This window comes from Caretta caretta, chromosome 6, assembly GCF_965140235.1.
Source record: "Caretta caretta isolate rCarCar2 chromosome 6, rCarCar1.hap1, whole genome shotgun sequence".
Classification (NCBI taxonomy): domain Eukaryota; kingdom Metazoa; phylum Chordata; order Testudines; family Cheloniidae; genus Caretta; species Caretta caretta.
Genome location: NC_134211.1, coordinates 126,210,508 through 126,228,561, shown reverse-complemented (window position 1 = coordinate 126,228,561; position 18,054 = coordinate 126,210,508). Strand labels below are relative to the sequence as shown.

Below are 18,054 nucleotides of genomic sequence, written 5' to 3'. Positions count from 1 at the left end.
GGGAGGAGCCGACACTGGATACTCCCGCGCCCGGCCGCCGGCTCCAAGGGCCGGGTCCTGCCCCTGCCCCGCAGCTCCAGCCCTGCGGGGAGAACCTGGCGCCGGGCAGAGGCTGGGCCCCCTCCCCCGGGACCCCCAGGGCAGGAGCGTTTCGCTCCCCGCTGGCCGAACGTGGCAAGGCGGGTGGGGCTCGGAGCCCCCGCACCAGGAGGCTGCTAAACTCTTGGCTTCAGTGGCATCATGCAGCCAGGAGTTCCGCAGGCGAACGGTGCAGGGGGAGGAAGCACCGTATTTCCTTTCATCGTTTTAAAAACTCGCCCCCCTTTTATTGCCATGAAAACTCCGCGTGTTCTGGGTGCTGGAGAGAGAACAGACGTCCCTGCCCTGCCCACGCTGGCCCCGGGGTGCGGAGGCCGGCCCCAGCCCCTCCAGAGTCCCTGCTCTGCAAAGACAAGACCCAGCCCCCTGCACCCTCAGCAGCTGCGACTGTGGGCGCCGTGGATCCTCTCCGGCCCATGGAAATAGCTCACCCCGCACACTAGACCTTCAGGGGATGTCTACACAGCATTTTGGAGTAAGCCCCCCCACCCCAGTTTACAGACTTGGGTTAAAGCTCTCAAACTAGTCGTGTAGACAGGGCTCTGAATGTGCAGCCTAGGGAGGGGGAGGGAGGATTCAACTTCAAAGTGCTGCCCGCCCAGCTATTTCCAGAGTGTCACCCCCACTGACTGGGTCTAGGGCTGCAGGCTGGCTCTGAAAGCCCGGGGAGAGGTACCACTAGAGACTCATGTTCAAAAAGCAGCAGCTCCTATATGCTGTGGCTCCAGGCACACGGCGCTCCCCCTCTCCTTACACCCACATTGGCCTACATCTCCAGACAAGAGGCCTCCACTGCCCTTGCCTTCAGGCAAGAAAGCGAGGCCCACCTCCTGCCTTCCCTAAAGTCAGTTATCAATTTACCTCCCACTGTTCCAAACCAACCTCGAACAGGGCTTCTAGGTATCAAATGAAGTGCATGGGGCCAGGAGGCTGAAAAGGAAGAAAATCACACTACAAATGCAGTGTTGTTGTAGCTTTGTTGGTCTCAGGATGTCGGAGACACAAGGTGGGTGAGATAATATGGTGCGACAAGATTTGGAACGTACCCAGAGCTCTTCTTCAGAGCTCAAGAGCAGCTCTGCGTAAGCTGGAAAGCTTGTCTCTCCCCAGCAGAAGCTGGTCCAATAAAAGATATTACCTTACCCACCGTTCTCAAACATAAACGAACATGCAGGAAAGTCTAGCTAAGCCATCTACATGTCCAGTCTCAGTTGCAACCTCGTGGAAATGCAAGAGTTTAAAAGCCAGCATCCACATCAGAAAGTTTCCTCAGTAGCCAGCTGCCATCCTTTGGCTGTTTCTGGATGCTACAATGGCATCCTTCTAGGGCCCACATCTCTACTTGGAAGCACCTTCGGGCTTCATTGATGTGTTGCACCCTTCCTCCTTGACTAACTCAGATGTCAATCTCATTACGGCTGTTTCTCAGGTTACAATACATTTGATCACATTAATTAACCCCTTTTGCTTGCGGAATCTGCTGTTTGCATTTCAAAGAACTTGGGGAGCCTGTTTAAGTCTTAAATTGAATACACAAAAACTTGTTCACAATAATTAATACTTCGGCACCTTTCAAAGGTACTGAGCGTGTGAGCGAACCTCATATTTAGTGCTAATAATTGCACCCTAGGGTATTTTATCCTGGTTGAAATGTTACAGAACATACAAGGTATTGACAATATTAGACTCAAATGTCTATAGCAGCTACAAGTCATGGGGGAAGAGACCATTTATGTCAAAGTGATGTTTGCTGTACGGCATTTCTAGAGCTGTACTTTTCTTTTGCTCTTTTAAAGCATGCCATACTAACAGATATGTCCTACTTCTAATACAGTTAAAATAAGATTACACTAAAGCCCCTGCATCACAGAAGATTTCTTCTGACAATCTAGTCATGTTGACACTAGGGGGTTAGGTTCACCTGACTACAGCACTCAGGATATGAAATTTTGCACAGTCCTGAGTGATGTACCTTGGTAGATCTCATTTTTAAGTGTAGAGCAGGCCTTAGTAATAAATCACCTTTACATATGGCATTTCTATACTAGAAAATATAGGTAACTACCATTGAAAGTTTGTGACTTATTTTACCTCAACAAACCAAGTGATAATACAAGGACATACTGACACCATCATTTATTAAGACTTTTCATTTGAAAAGTCAGCCCAAAAGTATCTTAAATGAATCCCCTCTCGCTCAAATACATAACACAGCTGAAAAAATATCTGCAGAAACAAAATATTTTTATCTAGTTTGCTTTGCCATTTGGGATTCTGTTAAAAATCTCAATAGCCACAGACTTTTTGTACAGTCAGTTATTGGATGACTGGAGAACCTCCCACTCCTAGAGAAGACTACTTTAGAATAGTGTTTCTCAACAACCAGACCATGGACTAGCACCAGTTCCTGTGATTTCCCTGCCACAGCTTAGGAAGAAATCAGCTGGGCCCTAGTATCCAAAACACTGCTTTAGAAAACAAAATAATGGACTTTCAGAATGACACAAACTTCTTTCCAATTCTTCAAAAATACAAAACTTGGGCTCTACTCTTGTAATATTTCTGGTACAATTATAATTAGCCACATTATTTCAATGTTATCCAATCTTCAGTGTACTGTTTGGGAATATTTTTAAGGTCTTTATAAACTTCAATAAAATTTCTGAACTACAAACAGTGACTTGATTTAACTGTCAAATCAATACTACAGAACTAGGTTTGAATGACAACTTAAGTGGACAAAGCATTTAAATTTATGCAGTTCAATCTTCCTGCCAAGACATCAGAACAATATGAACTCTAGATGCACCAAACAAGACCCGACACTCCTGATTCCTCAGATTCACCAACTACCCATTGTTAATTTCAGCAATATTAATTGTGAATCAAGACGTTTGATTTCCAAAAGGAAAATGAGGCTCTTCATTCTCTCAGCGGATCAGAGGACATCAAACCACCCACGTTTGCCTTAGAATCTGTCACCACAGCTTAGCGACAAAGCCTTTTGGTATTGTTACATTTACTCTGTTCTGTTATTGAAATGAATTGTGAAGGTTTGAACCTATTTCCCCCCTATTAATTTAGCAGGTATTGAGATTGAATGGGACACCCCAGTATACAGTAGAATTAAGTGTTAAAATAAACCCTAACTTTTAAATAACTGCTCCTGCATCAGCCTCTGGACTGTTTCTGCTTACATCACGGCTAGAGTGTTATTCTGGGGTAGCAACACCCCTTACACAGGACATGAAGAGCAGTCTACCTGGTAGCATTTAATTCTTCAGGGTACCATCGGAATGTTAATTAATGAGCACAGACAATAGGAAGCAATGTGACTCTTTAATGGAGGAATAAGGTGATAAAGTATGGATGACAAACTAAAAAAGGGGGAAGGGGTAAAAGGAGATGTGATTCAAAGCTTTATTATAGAATATTGCTTCTTATCATAGATATTTATACTAAACAACTGGGAAACAACCATCACTAAATGACAGTCTGACAAGTAACAATGTGAGCAACTATACATACAAAAAGCTTGTAAGCATAGTTGCCCTACAGGCTCCCTTCTGGAATAGTATAAATAAAATACACGTCGTAGGCAGTTGGATACGTTATTTTCATTCCTTAAGGATGACCAGGCACAATCCACTTACGCTTCCATTTAATTTCACACAGGTTATCCCTAATTTATGAAAATAAAGCATGTATATATTACATATCACTGCCTGTCAATGACACACACACTCACACGTATACTGTACACACCCACCCGCTAATAACATTTCAGGTGTCAATATTACATTTCGTATATACTCTACACCTATTATTTCAGTAAATATCAAACTCCCTTTTATAGCAACTCTGTACGCAAAACGAATACAAAATACTTTGTTGTACAAAACTGCATTTATACAGGAACCACCAACATTGTACTATAACCCCCTTCAACAACGCACTACATTGCTACAAGGACCAAGAATCATCAAGTCTTTATACAACTGTAAAAATGCTAAACTGCTCTGCAACCCTCTTTTGCTAAAAGTGAGACACATTACACCACTCTAGCAGCAGATTAATAAATAAAGATTAAATAGTCTATTTTACAAAGCCATACGGAATGGCAGATTTAAAAATGAAAAGCATTGCTGATCCTTTCCCTTCCTACGCAAATCATCTTTATTAAGAATAAGACTCAGTGTAAAGGGGGACTGGCCAGCACTATATTTATATCTACAGGACACAAGGACAACCCAGAGGAAGTATTTACCTAATGTTTTATGGCACCTTTATTGCATTGTTTTTAAAGGCTGTGTTTCCCTAGGATTAACAAATAAAGGACTATTTATCTCATAGCTTTTATTAAGCAAACTTGATATAACCAGCCACACAGTGGCAAGAGACAGAACTAGCCGTTTCCAGCTGTGAAAAGTACAATATTGATTTCTACCCTACAGACCAGATAATTAAGATATCAAGAAGAGAAAAAGCAAGTTACAGTCCAGCTTGTATTTGAGTTTCCTTAACGGTTCTTTTTTCCTTATGTGATGGATTCATTCTCTTGTTATTTGCATTGGGTTACTGTTGCTTAGTAACTATTTTCATGTCCAGCCAAGATGTAGAGATTGCTGTGTGCAGTCGGGTTTTCTGTCGGCCTACTTTCTAACACTACAACCCTGTAAGTAAACACAAGCACAAAACAGAATGGGGTTAGCTGGAAAACAGAGATCCCACGGTTTAAATACTAACAAAAAGAGGAACAACTCCCATTGTTCACAGGCTCATAAGGGGACAGAGGTACGTTGATAGTCCTTTAATGCCTGTTTAACCTATGTAAGAAGTGTTGTAGCCAGGTTGGTCCCAGGATATTAGAAACACAAAGTGGGTGAGATAACATCCAACTTGTGGACCAACTTCTGTTGGGAGAGAGACAAGCTTTCGAGCTTACACAGAACTCCTCTTCAGGTCTGAGAAATTAAGGCCACTAGACCTTAAATGTACAGCTGGGCCGCTGAAACACGTGTGGTGAAGATGAGCTCTCCCGTCGGCATAAAAAACCCCCATCTCCGTGAGCGGCATAAGCTATGTCGGCGGGCCTAGAACACAATCTCTTGACTCGTAAGAGCCACATGGCTACATGGCACAAAGCCTAGAAGGCTGAAGCAGCCTCGACTAATGTGACAAATCTGGACTCAAAGAGCATCTCCCTGCAGCTGGTGGCTCCAATCAGACTGTACCTGTTCCCTGCTTGCTTTTGCTGAAGAGACTCAGCCGGATGTTTCAGGGACTGAGATTAAAATGAAGCTTGATGTGTTAAACAAAACAAGTTGCTTAGGTTTGTTGCTATCTTATTGCAGACCTCAAGTCCCACAGAAGGAAAGAACATTTACAGGCTGGTTATCTGGGTGATTCATGAATATAATTCTGCCCTAAAAATCCAAGCCATGATTGCCAGAACCACGACTTTCCTGAAGGGCATGGAGCAACATGACTACCATCTGTCACATGTGGTTCGTTCTCTCCCCACAGGTATAGTCTAGGTACACTATGTTCATATTACTAAAAGCAATGTCAGAGTACGCCTTGCACTTGGACTGGAAGGTGGCGCCAAACTCACTTTGGTTCTAATCACAATCACTTCTGAAAATCAACTAAACGCGGCGGTATTGAGCAACAAGCGGCATTGCCATCCACCTTTCTCCCCCCACACAAGGGTCTGAGAGAACTGTTCTGGACTGTAGTTGAATTCCAACTAGGTTTCAGCTAATTTATTTAAATGAATACAAGATTTACGTTTCTTTAATATAACTACCTGTCCGATCCCAACAAGCGGAAAACCCTGGTTTCATCCGAAATCTCTTGGGTAACCTGCAAAAGAAAAGGATTAGTGGAAAGCGCCTTTGTAATGGTAAAATAAAATGCATTAATCTGATTTAGAAGAGAAAATAGCCAGCCAGTTTCTTAAAAAAATTAGTTTTAAATAAGATTTAGTGCAAAATATAGAACCTTATACAGGCACTAAGTACAGCTTCGTGATTAGACCTAACAAGATTAATCTTAAATAGCCTGTAATAGTCATGAGTAGCACACTTCAGGATTAGGTAGTGGACTTGAGGGTACTTTGCATAAATCTTAGCAGACAGATTGAATTTCATCCCCCACTGCGCAGAGTTAAAGGGATGCTGTCAACTTGATTTTTTTTTTTTTAAAGATGAATTTTCATTAGAATTAAATTTTCTGAGCCAGCCCTTCAAATCATCCGTCCTGAATTTGGATAAAGGTTGACAGGCACAAATGTATAAAGGTTTTTCTGAACCTTTAATGATGTTTAGGGTGGGCCCAAGAGCAACAGGCCTCATATAACATGCCTTATAGCAACAAGGTCAAAGAGCTCAAACTATTTAGCTTAAAGGGAACGTTCAGTAGTGACTTGATCACAGTCTGTAAGTACCTACATGGGGAACAAATATTTGATAATGAGCTCTTCAGGCTAGAGGGGGAAAGACATAACACAATCCAATGCCTGGAAGTCGAAGCTAGACAAATTTAGGCTGGAAATACGGGTGCACACTTTTAACAGTGACAGTAATTAACCATTGGGACAATTTATCAAGGGTCGTGGTGGATTCTCCATCATTGACAATTTTAAAATCAAGATTGTATTTTTTTTTGCAAAAGGATCTGCTCTAGGAATTGTTCTGGGGAAGGTCTCTGGCTTGTGTTACACAGGAGTTCAGACTAGCTGATCACAATGGCCCCTTCGGGCCTTGGCATCTATGAACACCAACGTGCTTGGGCCCATCCCTCTCCATTCTCTGGACACACCTGCATGATGCCGCTTTAGTTTCAGCTTGGTGCCGTGCTACTAGTAGATGCCCTCTTGTGCAGCCTGGGAAAAAGCTTGCATGCCATGTCCCCCAGAGCAGCACGGGAGAGCAATGTCAGAACACGTATCTGACCATTCAAAACAGTGACACTGACTAGCCACACACTAGTACAGTAACTCCTCACTTAATGTTGTCCTGGTTAGCGTTGTTACGTTGCTGATCCATTAGGGAACATGCTCGTTTAAAGTTGTGCAATGCTCCCTTATAATGTTGTTTGGCAGCTGCTTGCTTTGTCCACTGCTTGCAGGAAGAGCAGCCCGTTGGAGCGAGCTTGGAACAGCTCCCTGCTCCCCTAAGTTCCCTGTGCATCAGCCGCTCAGCAAGCGATCAACTGCCAGGCAGTTCAGCTGTCCCTCCCCCCACTGCCGTGTGCCGCTCCTGCCCTCTGCCTTGGAGCTGCTCCCGGGAGCCTCCTGCTTGCTGTGCAGGGGGAGGGGGGAGAGAGTAGAGGGGTGCTAATGTCAGGGTGTCCCCCTTCCTGCCCCCCTGCTCCTTTACCGCATCTCCACAGAGTGGGGGCGGGGGGGGTCACACGACAGGTCTCAGGCCGGTGGGAGCTTGCTGGCAGCAGCTGCTGCCTCAACTTGCTAATCTACTTAAAAAGGCAGTGTACTTAGAGAGTGGGGTCAGCGTGCTTAAAGACAGTGCGTGTCTCTCTCTCGCTCTCACACACACAGTGTGCGTCTCTGTCTCTCATGTCTCTCTCTCAGTGTGTGTCTCTGTCTCTCCTCCCTCCACTCATGCTGCCTTGTAGAGTGTGAGGCTACATTAATAACAACGTGTTAACCCTTGAGAGCTCAACCGAGTGCTAATTCATCATTTAGCACTAAGGCGTTCCCTGGGAAGTGTCCCACCCTCTTCCACCCTCTGACTTCACCACCTCAACCAGCCTCCACAATCAGCATTGCTATGTACAGTATTAAATTGTTTGTTTAAAACTTATACTGTGTGTATATATATATATATATAAAACATAGTCTGTTGTCTGGTGAAAAGAATTTCCCTGAAACCTAACCCCCGCCCCTCTTTACATTAATTCTTATTGGGAAATTGGATTTGCTTAACATTGTTTCGCTTAAAGTAGCATTTTTCAGGAACATAACTACAACGTAAAGCAAGAAGTTACTGTATTATGGTAGCAACTTAGGGCCCCAATCAGAATCAGCAACCTGGAAGCAGGTGCAAGGGGAAGATGACTAAAAATTAAATTAAATTAAATATGGAAAGACCAGGTGAGTACTTACTTCATCTGACTTAAAGCTTTTGCCCTGCATGCCATGTTTCCAGAAAGCCAGCACACTGTCTTGAAGGCACACTACAGAGAAGAAAAACAAAATTAGACCAATAGGTTGAAAGGAGTTCTGTTGTCTCTGATGAAAGACAGCATTGGTGGGTCCAGTACAGGAAGTGTGTTTGAGATGTTAATGCACAATTTCGGGCTCTAGGAAGCACTAAGTGAATATTACACATTTTACACTCATGCTAGTTTTCTAGGTCCTGTCTGCTTTCCCCCATGATCTTTCAGAGCCTAACGGCGCATGCTGCTCAGTAGCTGACACATCTGGCATTCAGTTAAGTCAACTGAAACCTATAAACTGTAGTGATTGGGCTTTTCAAACATCTCAGCAAACCCTAACCCTTTTTCTACACAAAAGGTATGTCTGCACTGCAACTGGTGGTGGGATTGTAGCTCAGGGAGGCACGTAGCTCGGGGAGGCTAGCTTTAATTTAGCTAGGGCAGCTAGCAACAGCAGTAAGCAGATGGCTGCATGTGTTGCAGCATCAGCTGTACAAGCCCACTTGGAACTCTGGGTATGTATTCGTGTTCCTAGCCCAGGCCAGGATCCATGCAGCTGTGTTTTCACTGCTCTTTCGAGTCGCGCTAGCTGGATTAAAGTTGGCATGAGCATGTCTACCCAAGCAGCAATCTCACTTCTGACTGCAATACAGACACGCCCTTAGCTTCATGTGCACTTGCTGCTCCCCTTTTCCCGTCATAAACCAGGAAGAGCTACTTATTCCTATTCCAATCCCTACATTATAAAACCGAGGCTCCCCAGAGCCATCTAGAGTGTAATAAATTCCTTAAACCGTTCACTGAAGAGCCATCTGCAAAGTGAGCTAGACAGTTAGCACAAGAGTCCTTGATACATCTTTCCATCTATTCATCCCTTCCGAGTTTCAAAGGAAAGCTGTTTACACAGTGTAGTTGCATTATAGCATAAATGACAGTGTATATCGATTGCTGGGAATGGAGGGAACGTTTTCTGACTGAGTAATTATAACATTCCATGATTTAGGAAAGAACCACGCCAAATTAAAAAATAAAAATAAAAAAATACTGTAGTGTCCTTTCGCAGCCTGACCAGTTCTGGGATTCTTTTACACAAGACCCTGCACTGCCTGGACAGATGAACATGTGACATTCATTCTTTTTAAAAAGCTACCCCAAAAATCTGTTGCCAAAGGGAAGATGCCTAAGGAACCCAGTGCTCCAAATTGCAAGGAACTGCTGGGTAAGAGTGAGCGGATCTTGAAGCTGGGATTTTTATTAAAGGCTTTTCACTACTGACTCTGGTTCCAGAACAAGTTTAAAGAATTCCAGTTCTGCAATAATTAATGTACAGTATACTAAATACCCACTTTTGGGACAATTTATCATGGCAGGAACACTCAGCATAACAGTGCGCAAAGCTGTAGAGATTATGGCACACCTTTCAAAAACAAGACTGCTATACACCGTGTAAGAGCTATGCATTATTAAGAAGGTATGGGTGAACTAAATTGGTATCTGCAGGGTTTCCTTAAGTAAAATCTCAGCTTTGTTAAAAATTGATCCAACCTAATTTATTACTACAATAAAAACCCGGTGATAAAAATGTTTCTTACTGCTCTGGAAATGAAGAGGAACAGATGAGAGCAATTTCTTCGTTTTTAATCAAGACAGGATATATCTTATTTAAAAACAGCAGGAATTACACTAGAACGGAATTTCCAAAAACAGGCTCAGTCTTGCAAACAGAACCTGGCATATAGCCTATTCCCCTAAGTAGTCAATGCAGTCAAGGAGACAATTCACCACAATAAGCACTACACCAAGTAATAAGCTTTTGCAGTGTCAGGCAATAAACTACGCTTGGCTAGAAAGAGCCATGCAATTTGAAGATAAAATCCTCTCTGCTCAAGGCTCAGTTCTTGAGAACCAGTCAGGAGATTTTTACTTACCTACAGATTCAATGCAGAAATCAAAACTCAGTTCAGAGGCCAGCTTCTTGCTCGATTTCAGCTTCCCTTGTAAATTCACAATTTTCACAAATTCTCAAGGGAAAAAAAGTACAAAATCAAGCTCAAAACCTGTTGCTGAAAAGGATTATAGACAGCTTTACATATAAAATGCTAACTACAACTGTCAGGTTTAAGAATATTTTATTCCCATGTCTGGCTTTTATAGTTTGTACAGAATGAATCAAAGAGCCTGTTTTTATTAGTTCATAAGTAGATAAGACCGTATGTCTTTTGTATGTTAGGAAGACTTTTAGTAAAGTCTCAAAAGAAATACAAAATATATGACTATTCAAAGAAAAAATACCCAGCCACCCTAACATGAAGGTTTGTATATTTAAATACACAAAAGTTACGACTGGGTTGCTACTGAAACCATTAACTTTTCAGCCACGTTTCTGTGCGTACAGATTCTTACATTGCCATGTGCGTTGAACAAGTTCAATTTGTGGTAACGAAGCTCTGACAATTCCTGATTTGTGTGTATTCTATTCTCAATCATAATTCTGCATTAAAGTTTAAATGATGAAAACAAAAGACAAAAAAAGGATACACGTATTTTTTAAAGAGCGCTGCAAACCTGAGGCTGCAATGGAACTGCCATGTGTCTAACCCTTAACTAAAGCCCCGATATCGCACTGCTAGAGTATAAAGAGAACCAAAGAGTTGACATCTAACAAAGTAGCAATTGTGCCAAAGCAAAGGTTTCTATCACAGCTCCAGCCATATAGACAATACTTACTGTCCAAGCAGACTAGAACGGTGTCTCTTTCCAGCTGTGTTACATGAATGGCATCTAACTGCTGATTGCCTTGGTAAAGGAAAACAAAAAGAGTTTACATTACACCTTTAAAACCTGACCTTAGCTCCCCAAACCCTATATTCTACTTCATTTGTTTGCCGTGCCGCATCTTTACAGTTAGGAATTTCTATTCTTGTAGAGTCATTTTTATTTCTTTTAGTGGTAGCAATGTTAAAGACACCAATTCTCCAGCTGAGGTGAGTCAGCGGCTTTCTGACCCCTGTGTGTTATGGGAGAGGAGCTCAGGATCGAGTCTGCCTCTCAAAAAACTGGGCTTTTAAAACAGAAACCATAACTCTGAAGGGACTATTGTCTGCTTGTGACAGCCTGCCAAGAATACATCAAATCCACTTTAGAGGGTGTTCGCAACAAGGTACAATAATGAGTGGTAGGGATCAGCACAGGATACTTCCCCCTTGGACAATTCATGTTTGGAGATGACAATCTAGGAAGCCCAGCGTGACTGATAAGTTCGTATTCAACAGTTTATATAGCTTTAATTCATAAAACACCAGAAGGGTTCCCGCAACTTTTCTCAGGAAGTGATTTTATATCTTCAGAAGGCCAGAGCACAGAGAGGAAGATGCAATCCAGGCTGGCATGGCACTGCAAGGCCTATATCTAGATATGTATGCATGCCTCAAAAATGAGCTAAGATGAAGGAATCAAGCTGGTAGAGAAAGTGTTTCTACGTTACTTAGAATGCAAGGTTCACACACTAGACCCCCAAAACCTTACCTGCACCAATTTCTGTAAACCATGAAGAAGCAGAGTTCAAGTTGATTGTCTCAAACTGAACTACTTGATTTGGTTCTGTGCCCTTACTAATAGCCACACAAACCATGGGGTATTCCTGTTCTGGTATCACTAGCATTTCAAACACATTCAGGGGGGTTGGCAAAGGAAAATCAAAGTGCTGAAAAAAATTAAGATAAATCAAGTTTAGAGGTTACTTTTATCTAGCATGTAGGTAGGCAGCCTAAAAACTGACATGCACAGATAATTAGAGATACTAATGAACATCAGAACGGCCATACTGGGTCAGACCAAAGGTTCATCTAGCCCAGTATCCTGTCTTCTGACAGGTTTCAGAGTAACAGCCGTGTTAGTCTGTATTCGCAAAAAGAAAAGGAGTACTTGTGGCACCTTAGAGACTAACCAATTTATTTGAGCATAAGCTTTTGGTGCATCCGATGAAGTGAGCTGTAGCTCACGAAAGCTTATGCTCAAATAAATTGGTTAGTCGCTAAGGTGCCACAAGTCCTCCTTTTCTTTTTGCCTTCTGACAGTGGCCAATACCAGGGGCCCCAGAGGGAATGAACAGTACAGGTAATCATCAAGTGATCCATCCCCTGTCGCCCATCCCCATCTTCTGGCAAACAGAGTCTAGGCCATCCCTGCCTATCCTGGCTAATAATCATTGATGGACCTATTCTCCATGAATTTATCTGGTTCTTTTTTGAATGTTGTTATAGTCTTGACCTTCACAACATCCTCTGGCTAAGAGTTCCACAGGCTGACTGTGCGTTGTGTGAAGAAATACTTCCTTTTGTTTTAAACCTGCTGCCTATTAATTTCATTGGGTGACTCCCAATTCTTGTGTTGCATGAAGGAGCAAGTAACACTTCCTTATTCACTTCCTCCACACCATCATGATTTTATTGACCTCTATCATATCCCCTCTTAGTCGTCTCTTTTTCAGGCTGAAAAGTACATAAAAGGTTGTTACAAGGAGGAGGGAGAAAAATTGTTGTTCTTAACCTCCAAGGATAGGACAAGAAGCAATGGGCTTAAATTGCAGCAAGGGCAGTTTAGGTTGGACATTAGGAAAAACTTCCTGTCAGAGTGGATAAGCACTGGAGTAACTTGCCTAGGGAGGTTGTGGAATCTCCATCATTGGGGATTTTTAAGACCAGGTTGGACAAACACCTGTCGGGGATGGCCTAGATAATACTTAGTCCTGCCTTGAGTGCAGGGTACTGGACTAGATGACCTCTCAAGGTCCCTTCCAATTCTATTATGCTAAGTCTCAGCCCTTTTAGTGAGAGTTATTCTCCTCTCGATTGCCTATGTAATTCAAACTACTACTCACAATCAAGGAGAGTATATCCCCAAAAGAATGGAACATTTCACATAATTCATGCTCTTGGTTTTTGGAGGTCTGCTACTGCTAGCACTGGGTTTGATCCAACAACTTGTGAATCAATGCAAAGACTTTCATTGATTCCCTCAGGCACTGGATCAGCCCTAGAGCTGGTAAAAGCTTGCAGGGGCAGATTTTCAAGTGCTTAGCATCTTCAAACAGGACAAAAAAGGGATGCACTTTCCATCATAAAAATCTGGAATGGTTCACACACTTTCAGAGAGCTTTGTCTATTTCTAATAATAGTTGAATGATTAACATCGTGCAACAGGAAAAAGACATACCTTGTAACTGGGTAAAAAACTTACCTTTATTAACATGAATTTCTGCATTGGCTCATACCACTGAAGTAAAACAATTCCAGACTGCAATGCTCCACAAAGGTATTTATGTCCTGTGTATGGATTTCTTACTAGTAAACAAACAAACAAAAAAACACCCCAGAACAATCCACACATTTAAATCAAATAGGGTTGGATTTAACAAGCAATCACGTTTCAAGTAAAACTGAAAATTACAGCTATTTTTTCAGAGGATTCAAAATTTAAAAAACTAACCTCTTTGACCTTAGGTTTATTACTTGGTGCTGTATTAAAATGTTTGTTCCATTAATTATTGTGCTAACTTCCAAATGAACTAGACACAAAATTATCTATTTTCCTACATATTAACATAACCTATCCTGTGGACTAACTCATGTGCTAGACAAATATTTGTTTCAAGAGGAGCAAAAGAGAGTCAGGGGCCTGTTGAAATAGAAAGAAGATGGGAACAGCAAATTAAAAAAAGAGCCAACGTCAACCAAATCACCTCTTCCTCTTGCAAAATTCCTCATTGCCCCAGCATTATTCTTTGTTTGTGTTACTGCAGCACCTTAGAGGCCCCACCTAAGGCCAGGGCCCATTGTGTTATGCACTGTACATACACAATGACAGAGAACCCCCACATTAGTCAGTGCTGTAATCCTTGCGCTGCTAGTCAATGTCATCCTCATAATAGGGTTCTCTATTACGAATGCTTTTCCTGATGCTTAGCAACCCTCTTCATCATGCTGACATCAACAACGGCCACAGCTCCTTTCTTTTCTTTGATCACACAGTCCCATTGTTCAGGAACCAGGTACTGATGACCTAAGCTAGTCTGTGCCTCAGATCCCCATCTGTACAATGGGAATAGCAGCACTTCCCCACCTCACAGGGTGCTATGAGGATAAATACATTAGAGACTGAAATGCTCTGAGAGCTACTCATGAAAAATGCTATCCAAGAGCTAGTGTAATCCACACACCTCCTGGGTGTGGTGTTCTGTTCCATCCAGTGGCATCGAGATCACTTAGAGAGAGAGAGATAAAATGATTCTGCTCTACAGCCTTATTTAACAGCCAGTTGGTTTTTAGCTCCTGTGGCAGAGCAGGGGTTCTCAAACTGGGGGTTGGGACCCCTCGGGGGACATGAGGTTATTACGTGGGGGGTCGCAAGCTGTCAGCCTCCACCCAAACATTTGCATCCAGCATTTATAATAGTGTTAAATATATTAAAAAGTGTTTTTAATTTATAAGGGGGGGGGGGTCGCACTCAGAGGCTTGCTATGTGAAAAGGGTCACCAGTACAAAAGTTTGAGAATACTGTGGTAGAGGCTCATCCACTAAGTTCCAGAGGTCCTCGGTTCAATCCCACCCGCCGACCACCGGGGTCTGTCGGTGTTACACTAGGTATTACAGCAGAATCCTGTTTATCTGATCTAATTGGGAGAGGGGCCAGATCAGATAATCAAAAATCCAGCTATTCCAGAGAATGGGAACATGAAATGCTGCATCGCCATCTAGTGTTCACAGGCGAGATCGCCCGCTTCTGGCCCTGGAGTCCTGGTTGTTAGGTTAATGTGGAGAGCAGGATAACAGAGGGTTGTATAAATGGGGTTCTGTTATATTAAACTTGTTTACTAGATGACTCTTCTCTTCCTGCTAATGAAGGCTATTTCCCTGGACAATTACTTACCAAGTACAATCAGAATACGCATGTGGATTTTAAAGCACTTTCAAATATTGGCTCTTAAACCAGAAACTTTGCTCTCAGGGTAAAAATCTTCCCTGGAGAATCAGGGAAGAGAGCAGTGAATGTGCACAACACACATTCTCAGAAAGCTGCCAAGAGTGGCACTCAAACTGTCAGTCATATTTGGGTTCAATGGCCACAACATGTCACCTTGAGTCAGCCAGTTACTGTGATATCAGGCCACCTGCAAACACTGGCTTACAACAGAGCCCCAGTCCTGTTGCACATGTGCAGGTGACTTTGGCTTGTCACCTTGGCTTGAGCCACTTTGTAGAGCCGAGTTCTCCTGTAAATACGTTTTAAAACATTGCTTCTCCAGAAAGGGCAGAGGGTGCCGAACAGTAGGTGAAATCAATCCCTAGCAGGCAGTATCAATCTTGGGAAGATAAGAGCCATAGTTTGAACTCCACGTGTCTGCGTGAGGGAGGGGATATTTTAAGACAACAACGTTTTTACAATTCTTAAGTTCCACGGATTTTCAATGACTCAAGCTCTTAAGTGCACAAGTCCCTTTGGAAAAATTTACTCCAAGATTTAAAAAAATATAGATGTTTAAGCAGCACACACAAGGGTTGCAAGCTTGCTTGTCAAATACAGCTCAAAGTGATTTTTAATAAGTTGAACTACACCCCCTCCCCCTTACAATTAATAACTGGTCCTTTACCATTATGTTTGCTAGTTTTCCATCTTCAACCCATGATGCCCTATGCCACAACCTTGACCAGAATGTGCCACCTTCCTAGGGTCAGAGGATATTTCATCTTTCATGACCAGACTTTGACCTCTTTAGTGAGGCTTAACAAGAAGTGTCAGTCAGCGACAGTGGTTACTGACAGGGACACTTGTCCACTTGACTGAGACAGATCACCACATTATAAAATACAGGCCTCTGCCCATCCCACAGGTGGTAGTGACCGTGGAACCACCGACCTAGGCCAAACTGACTGGTGATTTCGGGTGACATACTGGCCCCATTGAAGTTAACAGCAAAACTTCTCTTCACTGCACTGGGGCCAGTATTTCATGTGTGGTAAGGTAAAGCTAGATTCGCAGGGTACATTTTAAGGGGTTCAGCGGGTGATGCATGTTTATGGGCACTGGATGAGAAAGCTGATGGTAGAAGAACAGTCGACAGAAAAAAAAAGATCTTGGATGGATGGATGTTGTATCCTGGCTGGATCAAAAGGACTATTCATCCACAAAGATTAGCAGAGGATCGTACCGAATGGACTACAAGGGTTGCAAAGCTCCAGTCAAGAGAGGTCCCATAAGAAGACGGTAAAGCTCAGTAATTCATCACCAATCTCCTGAGCTATCCAGGACCCAGATTTTTACTATGTTTATGTATAATTAAAAATAAATCTGAGTGCGAACCACTCTGTTCCAATGATAAAAACCAAGGGAAAAAAAAAACAGTACACTAAATGTTCACTCACCTATGCAGCATTTGTGGCATCCTTTTGTATCAGGAATCTTTGTTGTTAAGGCAAACTTCCTGCAATAACAGAGTAAGTTTAACAACACACATCAGTGACGGATACTGAAAGCCTTTTATGTTACTGATTCACACAGACATATCAGAAGCATAAAGGATAAAGTAGTTTAGAAATTGTGTTCATTTTTCAGAATTGTCTAGAAAATAAAGATATTTTTGTACCTTGGTAATATTTTGTCAGGGAACCTATGAGTCTGCATATGAGCAGCAAATCCTGTTTTTTTGGCTTGTTCAAACAAAGCTATTAGGTTATGGGAGTAGAGCTGAAACGTTTTTCCTGTAAGACAGAAAACTGGTTTGTATCGTACATACGCAGATTAGCTAGAGGTAATTTATGGTAAAAATACATTGTGATAATTACCTTCTAAAAAGGCGATCCAAAGACATGTCAAAAATAGAAGCCAAGCCAAAATGTAAGGAGAAACAAATCATGATTAAAAATGACAGTGCATCAAGTGGGGACATAATTCAACTGTTACAGATAAGGTCTAATAAGAACATTTAAGAAAATGTGTAAAACAAATGCACACTAAATTCTAGGTTGTTCTGTGATACTACATCAAGGCACTGATGTGACTGTATCAGGCCACTACACTTTCATTAAATTTATATGAATATATTTAAATATAAATTATTAATATTAACATACCAAATTTATATTGATCTATGTACAGATACCTGCAATCACTCAAACACAATGCATACAGCTAAACAATCTTGAAAAAACTTTTATGGCCTATATAAGCTTCCTCCCGGGCCTGGCAGTAGAAGCATTAATTCACAAGGGGAACAAATATTTGATAATGGGCTCTTCAATCTAGCAGAGAAGGGTATAGCGTGGACCAATGGCTGGAAGTTAAAGCTAGACAAATTTAGACTGGAAATAAGGCATATATTTTTAACAGTGAGGGTAATTAACCACTGGAACAATTTACTAAGGGTCATGGTGGATTCTGTGTCACTGGCAATTTTAAAATCAAGATGGGATGTTTTCCTAAAAGATCTGCTCTAGGAATTCTTTTGGGGAAGTGCTATGAACTGTGTCACAAAGGAGGTCAGACTAGATGATCAGAGTGGACCTCTCTGGCCCTTGGAACCTATGTGCCACCAGCCTTCAGGAAACCCATCCTGGACTATCTTCGTATCATCATGTGACTTGGATTACACACAGAATCCTATGTCTAAAGGCCTGATCCTGCAATCCGTCTGCACTCAAAATTAAGATCGACCTTGGGCAGCTGTTCCAGATGCAGAATTCTCTTTCGTCAGGACAGGAGGGAAAACCCCTTGTTTCA

The 18,054-nt window shown here is 42.2% G+C and overlaps 1 protein-coding gene across 1 annotated transcript in view; it reads right to left on the bottom strand.

Annotated features, from left to right (window-relative positions):
* Positions 1–3,419: 3,419 nt before the first annotated feature.
* The window catches only part of MAP4K5 (mitogen-activated protein kinase kinase kinase kinase 5), a 90,207-nt gene continuing 75,572 nt past the window's right edge, over positions 3,420–18,054 (bottom strand). The window contains exons 25-34 of the mRNA XM_048852133.2: positions 17,121–17,123; positions 16,922–17,036; positions 16,701–16,759; positions 13,519–13,622; positions 11,806–11,983; positions 11,008–11,076; positions 10,209–10,301; positions 8,228–8,298; positions 5,909–5,964; positions 3,420–4,772 (exon numbers count right to left, since the gene is read on the bottom strand). Of these exons, the coding sequence (XP_048708090.1) occupies positions 4,685–4,772; positions 5,909–5,964; positions 8,228–8,298; positions 10,209–10,301; positions 11,008–11,076; positions 11,806–11,983; positions 13,519–13,622; positions 16,701–16,759; positions 16,922–17,036; positions 17,121–17,123 (836 nt within the window). The 3' untranslated portion in view covers positions 3,420–4,684. The remainder of the gene's footprint in view (positions 4,773–5,908; positions 5,965–8,227; positions 8,299–10,208; positions 10,302–11,007; positions 11,077–11,805; positions 11,984–13,518; positions 13,623–16,700; positions 16,760–16,921; positions 17,037–17,120; positions 17,124–18,054) is intronic.